At 32.3% G+C, this 10,042-nt stretch overlaps 1 protein-coding gene across 1 annotated transcript in view; it reads left to right on the forward strand.

Annotated features, from left to right (window-relative positions):
- Nucleotides 1–10,042, forward strand: part of LOC106683889 (uncharacterized) — a gene marked incomplete at its 5' end in the record, with an annotated part of 76,895 nt that overhangs the window by 41,391 nt on the left and 25,462 nt on the right. Inside the window, 4 exon segments of the mRNA XM_067045702.1 lie at nt 298–561; nt 1,775–1,894; nt 2,970–3,159; nt 4,822–4,961. Of these exon segments, the coding sequence (XP_066901803.1) occupies nt 298–561; nt 1,775–1,894; nt 2,970–3,159; nt 4,822–4,961 (714 nt within the window).

Below are 10,042 nucleotides of genomic sequence, written 5' to 3' on the forward strand. Positions count from 1 at the left end.
TTATATGTTTTCAAAGTGGTATTGAGGTAAGGTAAATTATAAATAATAATGTTAAGTATTTAAATTGTTTGTAGGATCATACATGTAATAGAAACTTTTTGTAGTAGATTGTCCCTGAAGATGGCCGGATTGGCCGAAACGTTGGACGTATAAAAGAAATAAAAAGTTTTGAGACTATAATGGATAGTGTTTGAATTATTTATTATTAAATAACATATAATTTTTTTAAGTGGTTCATTTTATTATAAGATCACTTTCAAATTTCTTAATTAATACCGCTGTCGTTAAATGTTTCAGATACAGAAATTGAGGTGGAAAGATACTCGCCTTACGACTTCTTTCTTTTCATTCCAAACAACTGGACGGGCTACCAACTGACCGTGAGGCCAGAGCGGTTAAGTCTTGGCATCATCGGAGAAAATAAACCTTTTCTTAACTGGGAGTATTCGACTATATTTGAAGGACTTGTTGGCAAAGGTCCATCCTATCACTTTTCTCCACGGTATTTATCTTATGAAAAAACCGACGAAGGAGTACTGGCAATGAGTTTTGATCCAGAAGGTATCAATATAAACTTTAATATAAATGCGAAATCATACTTTTAACTCAGAGTTACTCTGTTTGCAAGGATATTATTGTAAGGTTGCAAAAACAGAGCCTAATACCAGTAAATAAGGAAATATTCAAAGTTTCGCGTCATTAGGAAATTAAGATTTGAATACATAAATGCAGAACATAAAGAAAAAAAAATGCAGACAATTTCTCCATCAAAAGTATGCGTTGAGAATTTTTTAAACTGTTGAAATTTGATGTGCTGTCACAGACTTTTCTATCTTGATGCCTTATTTGGTGAAAAGTCGATATTTCTGCATTCTAAAACGAGGGGTTTTGTAGACAACTTTTTTTGCCTATCTTAGATTAATATGTTTCCTCTGTTTCTACTTCACTCAAAGACTGGTCAAGGAACTCTCTTCACTGACACTGTTTCGAGATACCGAATGAACTTTTACCCCTAAAAGGGAAAATTCAGAATCTTGTCTATCTGATTGATCTGCTTTCTTATTAATTATGGTCCTTTTGTGACCAGTGACCCATCCTGGAGTTTGACATTTAGAGTAAATAAGAGATACCAATGTCCCGCACCCATTTGACAGGATAGTAGAGGTCACCTTGGGAGACTCAATGGCTTAAAGAGTTAATCACTCAGTATATATTAATGTCCACTCTATTAGAGCTCATAACTTACAAACATTTAACCTCAGATTGTACAGCAAACCCCTCTGCAAAGTTGAATATTTCCCTATAACTACTTAATATCTGACTTCTCAATGAATATTTTTTCAGAAGATTGCGAATCTTTTTATGATTCGTCTGTTTTATCGGTAAATACAGGAAATTGATATTATTTCAAAACAGCGTTGAAATTTAATTAAATCTTTTTAAATAAAAAGGGACCAAACTGTATTTTTTTTTAATCATTGCACCAAACAGGTTGACTAACATTTGAAATGAAAAATTATAATTGAATTGAAAAAAGTTATATTTGTAAAGGAAAAAAAATACAGTTGGTATGGAAAAGGTGTCAATTGAATTGTTACATGCTACTACTTTATTATTCGTGTTTAGTTTATGAATGAGTTCTTTTGGATAGAAGTACATTAGAACATATTTTATAGTATATTTTACTAAAGGAGCAAGAATGCCATATTCATAAAGGGAGAGATATAACTATTCTTTATTTCAATGAAACGTTTTACCATTTCTTTTTGTTCAGATCCTTTTATTGAAATTCTGACGTCTGAAGATCAAGGAACTTACTACCCCATAAGCTTCGGAATGAATCAAACTTTTCACCAACTAGAGAATGAAATAAGATTCAATTTTCGTGGAAAAGGTAATTTCTGCTCTTTTTGTATTTATCGTTCAATATAATAACTGTTGTGATATTAATACTTTTACGATTGTGATATTAATACTTTTACGATTGTGATATTAATACTTTTAATAAAACATTTATATGATAATCAGATTTGATGTCTTATAAGTATACAATTAATTTCAAAGATTTTCATATCAGTGGATATTAACCCTTTGCACTCGGTTGTTGCCTCTGAGGGGACAATGTAAGTCTTGCACAGGGGTGGCCAACAACTCTATAGCGATCGACCTGATCGCCTGACCTCTGAACGTGTGTTTTTTGGTCATTTAAATAATTATTGTTATTTTTTATGTAGATAGATAAGCCATGTATATGTATGTCAGTACGATGTGTACTCAGCGAGCTATTGATAGATTAGCAAAAAGTAAGTCATATTACTTTTTCATGTTACATTTTTCTGACCTCCCCCCCCCCCCAAAAAAAAAACGCGAAAATTTAATATTGAAATGAAATTATCAGCCACACTGTGCAGCTTCATAACAACTTTTTCATATTTAAGAACAAATAGTACAACTTATACATTGCAGATGATAAACATTTTACAAACAAAGTTATTTTCATGTACGGAATGCTGCTATCAAAAGTTGGGTCTGGCAATTCATTTTCTTCATAAGCCTATGTCTCGAGAACTTAATAAGTGATTTAAAAAATAAAAAATAGTGTGAACATATATATTACTATCTACCCATACTCTGCGGGAATGCACCTGATACTGAAACACTGTGTATAAACATAGTATGCACTTCACACCCCTTCTTCCCCCTAAGAACTCCTATGACAAGTCGATCGCGACATGCTTATAAGATATAAAGTAGATCTTATGTAAAGTTGCCCACCTCGGTCGAGCATATCACTCGTTTGCCCCTTTCTGAGTGGACGAAGGTTTATTATCGATTAATTCCACCTCAATTGTTTAAGAAACTTGGTAGCTATTCGCCGCCAAATTAGGAATTATTAACACCACAATTCATTGTTGTATTTGTCATTATTTCATGAATTGGAAAATATTTAAAATATTTTTTTGCTTAAGAAAACGTGTTGATCTCATTCTACAACGCAATAGCTGCGGGTCCCGAGATGACAATAGAATTTGGAAGTGGAGAGCTACAAGATCGCCTGCTTAGTCAGATGAACGTCCAGGGTAACATAATCGCTCTTGAAGTAAACAGAACTGATGGACCAACACTCCACGATAATAAGTGGACAGAATTCAGAATTATGTGAGGAAGCATTTAAATAAGTAATTTAAATTTTTAGATTTTTAATGCGTAGGATCTGTTATCATTCTAACCTACTCCTCATTTCATGTTTGCTTTTTAGTATAAAATTAATAGTTAACATAGTTAGAATATATCGTAAATAATAGTTTTTACTAGAGATGGGTTTTATAGAGTATATGGCTTTCTCAGTGGCAAGACTTGCCTGATTCTTACCTATAATTACTACTTTTCATCACTTGTTCTATCATTTAGATCTTTTTGAAGATCTGGTTTTCTTCCTATGATTTACTAGATAATATAAATATATACCTTCTCCTAAAATCATGAATCTGCTCTATTCATCACTGCTGCATGTTTTTTCCTTTTATTTTCATGACTAATATCCTGATGTTCTGTCATATTAACTCCACATTTCCACCAGCACTTTATGACCAATTAGTCGATTATTTCTTTCAAAATATTTATCATGTACAAGAGCATTGTCGTTACAGAATCTGCTTTCAACCTAATATCCATTCCATCTCCCTTTGTTTCCATTTCCAATTATACTCTCTTTTGTCATGATCGAATAGCTGGTGTTGTTAGAATTTAATTCCACGATAGGCTAAGGGCTAAATTCCTTTTAAAATATTCTCCTGACTCTTCGTATAACTATAAAAAACATTTTTGTCCAAGTTTTTTCAAGTACTTTTTATATTTTGGTTTATTGCCACTCCCATCTTGTCCGATTTGGTCCTACATTCGATCTTTTCCTCCTTACATACATTCTTTTGTTTCTAAAGGTAATAATTATTGGTGATATTAACACAGATTCTCCTAAAAGATCATGCCTTGTCGATTTTAATTCCTAATTCGATTTTTTAATTTCTAATTTTCTATCCTAACTTTTTTATTTTACTCTAACATACCAACTATTATACCCAGTTAGCAAATACAAGCTTCTTACTTATAGTTTTTCCCAAAATTGATTGTCCTCCACGCAAATGTCTGTATATTTTCTTTTTTCTCATGTTCTGGTCGAAATTACCGTCAAACCTCTTTACTCCCATGTTTATCCCCAAAACATTCTTGATTCGTTAACTGTGGAAAACATTGGCCCCTCTCTTGATTCACTTCTCTCCTTAGATCCTATCGCTTCATTATTTATGGTCTAATGCATCTGTTCAAATATCCTTACTTCGTTAATCACAACTTATCTCCTAAGGCCCGTACTGTCATCTCCATCTCTCGGGCTTCGATTAAGAAATGAGAGTTAATGAGAAGAAATATTGTTAGAAGACGTTTCTATAATTGCAAATGGAAAGTTCTTAATTAACTCTTTATTGAAAATTATCCAAGACGTATTTCTAGGCATTTTTTGCAAAACAATAAGTAAATAAGTTACTAATAAAAATCAAACTGTTTACATTTTGAACAGACAATTCTGAGTCTTTTACTCAGTATTTAATAAAGTACTTAGTATTATAAAAGTATGTTACATTTGGATCCAGTTACATATCCAGCCAGTTGGAGTATATCATTGACCCAGCTTCCTATTGATACCGTTTGGTTATGAAGGAGTGCACAGGTTCTATTATATTATTAATTTTTCTTTGTATCATACAAATATAACCTGTATTTTACTGGTTTATGCTTAATAACTTTCTCTTTATATGTTTCAAGTTTCTCCGAAGAAAAGGTGACTATTTATCACAATGATGTTCAGTTCTCAACATGGGAAAACCCGAAGCCTCTGTTAGCCTACTATTTCACACTTCAAACCGAAGGAAATGTCACATGGATTGCCAACAGCCCTCCTCCAGGTTTGTTTTCTGAATTCTTATTGGTTGAACCTTTACTCACCACAAAAAAGTAACAATAAGTTTGGAATCATTTATATTTTCGTTGATAAATTGTAATATATAGAATTTATGTATACAATATTTTTCAGAAACCCCTTATTCCTACTACCTTTGCTTTTTTTTAAATAAAAAGTTTGGAGACTATTTTATTTATAATGTTAGAAGGATCCATAGGAACAATTGTTAAGCCATGTTTGACAACCATTGCTCTAATTCATTCATTCTCTCCAAATTTCATCATTTCTCTGGACCTATCTCCTCCTTTGCTGAATCCAATTTGGTTTATGTTGAAAATATTCTACACCATCTGTTCTTTTGACCACATTCCATAATTTTCAAGTTCGTTGGTTATGATTGCTACATTCATTCGAGGAAACTTACCCAATATTCTACTTTTTTTTTTATTTATTTATTTTATATCGGTCTGGTGGGCCTTACATGATTGATATAACCGTTATATTATATTTTTTTTAACAGTTGATTATGGGGAGGGGGGGATATAGTCACGTACAAAAGACACCCCTAACTATATACAATGTTATAATTAAAAGCAAAAAAAAAAGATAAAATAAATAGATAAGAATAATGCTTCTTAATAAAAGAGAAAAGTAAAATTAATAACAAAAAATATCGGTATTTTTAGACTTAACAAAACAAACAATTGCCCTCTAATGGTAAAAAGAAACAAGTTAATTTGAAAAAAAGACAAGTGAAGAAAAAGCTTCAGTCTTCGGGTTGGGGTTGGTTTTCCCAGGTTGTAGGTGACTGCTCCTTTAACTGTCGGCAACTGGGAGTGGAACTTCATGAACCGTTTTTTGATGTATTCCTCTATTGACTCCATTTGTAATACCCTATGCAATTGGCTATTTCTTATGAACCAAGGAGCATTTACTGCGATTCTTAGGACTTTATTTTGAAAAGGTTGTAATTTTTTCCTTTTCGTAAAGAATGATGCTCCCCAGACTTCACAGCCGTACATCAACAGTGGCCTGAGAATTGTTTTAAATATAAGAACAGTTGTTTCTGGTTTTAATTTGGAATTTCTGTTTAGGATAGGATATAGCATTGCTAACCTTGCGTAGGTTTGAGTTGGTTTGATGTTGATATGGTGATTCTAGGTAAGGCGGCGATCTAGGTGAATTCCCAGGTATCTTACTATTTCACTGGCATATGACTCCATTTCATATTTTTACCTTTGAGAATTAGTTCTAGTGGGTCTGGTGGGCGTTGAAGAGTAAAAACTTTTGAATTACATTTCTCAATGTTCAAACCAATCATCCATTAAGTGAAATATTGTTCTAGATCACTAAGGTGACTTTGCAAAGTGTTTCTAGCGATTATTATGTCATCATGTTGAGAAAACAGCTGAATCATCAGCGAATATGGATATCCATAGCTATGGAGGTGTTTGTGGACTGAATGATGTGAAGGTAGAAGTTGGACAGAATGAGAGAAAGCACTGAACCTTGTGGAGTACCAGCATGGATTTGTCTGAGGGTAGAATTTTAGTTATTTATTCTGACAGAAAATGTTATACCGTTGAGGAATGAGCTTAAAATATTGTATAGGTATTTTTGAGTGCATGCTTTTAGTTTATATAGAAGACCTCGATGCCAGACCATATCGAATGCTTGTTGGAAGTCCAAGATCGCTTCCTGAGTGTGTGCCTCTTTTTTTCGGATCCATTAATTACAAATTCCGATAGTCTTGCCAGTTGGTGAGTGGAATGACTGTATTGAAAACCGAATTGAAATCAAATAATTTCGATGCTCTGAAAAAAAGAATTAAGATGTTTTTTTAATAACTGATTCCAGTAATTTTCTAAAAATGGGTAATAAACTGATAAGTTTATAGCTGCTCATTTGTTTAACGTTCTTACCAGGCTTTTGAATTACTGAGTTTGGCTTTCTTCCACGTATCGGTAAAATATCCAGTACTAAGGCAACTGTTAAAAATTGACGTGATGAAAATGATAGCTTTCCTGGGTAACATTTTGATTGCTATGACTGGGGCCAAATCATGCCCAGGACTTTTCTTTTCCTTGAGATTTTTAATCAGCTCCTAGATTTCTTTTGGGGACGTGAATTTAGGTGGGAGCTGAACTGTTGCGAGGGGGAGATTTAGATACTCGTCAATTTCATCAGTGACTAAATTCGGACTTATTTCTGCATTGGAGAATGTTTTCTCAAAGAAATTAGCGTCACTGGTGATGAATTCATCTTTGTCCACAAGACTTGGAATTTTTTAACGTTTATCCAATAAACGTCGCGTAGCCTTCTATAATGAATGATCCTTTTTCTAAATTTTCCACGTATCCCTGATATTTAGAATACGCCCATTCATCCAGATCCTTTTTAGTTTCATGTTTGAGGTGGTTCCATTTCTTTTTGTGAACAGGGTATCTTGTGCTCATCCACTGTCTCCTTGCGTGATTTTTTCTATAATTTCCCCTTAAATGGAAAAGTCGTACAGTTGCCTCATGTAAACTGTTTGAGACCGACTCATTTAACGCCGTTATAGTTTTATCTATTTCTTGAGCGGTAGGAAAATTTTTTTTTTAGTTGTAACTTTTCATCGACAAGAATTTTATACGTTTCTCAGTCGATCACTCCATTAATGAGGGATTTTCTCACAGTTTCATTGTTTATCTCAGTTATTAATTAATACAGGAATATGGTCCGAATTTAAAGCTGTGATCACTTGAGAAGACAGAGGAAAACTAAACTTTTTGTTAATACGATATCCAGAATGACAGATTTACAGCCTAGTCTATAGGTTCACTTGGTGAATGTATTTGGATGTTGAGCCTTGAGCAAATATCAAGTAATGTATTTCCACTAGAATTTGATTTGCGGCATCCCCAATAAATGTTTTTACAATTTATGTTACCTAAAACTATTGCAAGGTTCCCTGCTGGTAGTAGTTTTAAAATCAATACTCTACTTGCTATATTGCCTATTTAGATTACTCTGAATAACAGACTTAACTTATTTTGCTTAAAATAAAAATAATGATATCGTAATTTTTATTATTATATTTTAAAAAAATTTTTTGTCTAATATAAACTATTAAAATCGAAAACCAATTAGGAGTAGCACTTATAGAATTTAAATCAATAAAATAAATAGTTAACAGTTATGTATTACCACTATTTGGAGCCATTTTTTTTCGGAATTATTGGTGAAAACTGACAGATAGAATTTTCCAGATTCTTTACCTTTACCTTTTTAAGTCAACTTTTTATTTAAAATTTAGTTAAACAAGAAAATGCATCACCAATAAGAAACCTTGCTTTTAAGGTTAACTGTACCACAAAACTTACATGACAACTCAAATTTGTCAACTTTTTATAAAAGTTATAAATTTAAACACTTTTAAGTCTACTTATTTATAAAAACAAACTTGCGAAAATATGCTATTTAATTTTACTTAAATATATTGCTATGCCATTTAAATTTACAGCCGTATAAAAATTTAATATTTTTATATTGATATATAAAATATTTTGTTAACAAGAACAATGTTCCTAGCCCAGTTCTCCTTTTGCTACCTCGCTAGCTTGGGAGGACAACTTTATTTCATCTCTCTCACTGATTCTTGTCAGTTGCCTTTTATTTTCATCTCTACCAATAGTACAAGAGCCCAAGAGAAAAAAAACCGCAATTTTTGATTACTTTAATGAAAGCAATGTATAATTACTAGACAAAATTGATGAGTCTGCCAAGTATAGGTAGAGGGAATAAAAAATGGCGGCTGTTAACGCTAAGAATAATTAATTTTTCATTCGGAGCTCTATATCTTTGAAACTGCCAACAACACATGAAAATCTAAGAGAACATCATTTAAAGTAGAGTAAATTTGCTAAAATGTAAGCCCTAATAGAGCTATTTACGCTTAATAGTTCTCTAGATATAACTTTTTAAAAAGCAACATTTCATAAAAATGTTGTATGGGACGTACTAAAAGATCAGTAGTTAGTGTATTTAGTTTGAAAAGTCTATATATCAAAAACCATTTGTCGTACAGATGTCTATTAGCACTCATAAGCTCGTTTAATGGGCTATAAAGTAGTTTATGACGTTTATTGACGTATTTTTCATGAAATATGCTAAAATAAATTGATTTATAGTTGTTTGGACAAATTTTCATTTGCCAAATTTATATTCATATGTGAATATCATAAAAACTATCACCCCTACAAAGATAAGTGTCACGGACTACTTTGTAGTAAGTTAAATTTCCTTTATTTTGAGTGTTGGCAGACATATGTGCGACTTATGGATCTAGAAATATATTTTTTCAATAATCCAACATTTTATACGAATAACTAGAAACTAACATTTTGTGAGTTTATTTTGTCAAAAATCATAAAAACTACTACTCCTACAAAGATAAATATAATTAACTATTTTGTCGTAAATTTAACTCGTTCTAATTTGAGCACTGGCAGGCATCTTTACGTCTTATGGTTTCTGAAATAAAGTTTTTCATAAATCAAACTTATCGTCCAAAATGCTATAAATTAATTTATTTTAGAAAATATCATGAAAACTACTATTCCTACGAAGTTAAAGGTGATAGTGTTTATAGTGCGTTAAACTAGCTTTAATTTGGGTGCTAATAGACATTTATACGTCACATAGTTCCTGAGACACAGATTTCTAAAAAAAAAACTACTTATCTTTCAGTATATTTCTAAGAAATATTGCGTTTTAAAAGGCTATATCTCGAGAACTATTGGACGTAAATAGCTGTATTAGGGCTAATATTTTAGCAAATTTACTCTTCTTCAAATAATGTTGTTTTTTCGGAGACACGGCTCTTGTCTTGGATCCGACGGTGAGATTTGAAAGTAATGACCTCGAACAGGAAGGTGGAGTGGAAAGGGAAAAAAAGAAAATATATGAAAAATGCGTGCCTTTCCTTAAGGAAAAATTCCGCGAGACATTCGGAGAGAGAGAGAGAGTTCACCGTGAGAGGCCTCTGGTTTGGATCTCGTGGAACAATACCAGATAGAACAAGGAGCTTCTTAGAAGGCCTAG

Source organism: Halyomorpha halys, unplaced genomic scaffold, assembly GCF_000696795.3.
Source record: "Halyomorpha halys isolate HHAL.00 unplaced genomic scaffold, Hhal_1.1 Scaffold525.1, whole genome shotgun sequence".
Lineage (NCBI taxonomy): Eukaryota > Metazoa > Arthropoda > Insecta > Hemiptera > Pentatomidae > Halyomorpha > Halyomorpha halys.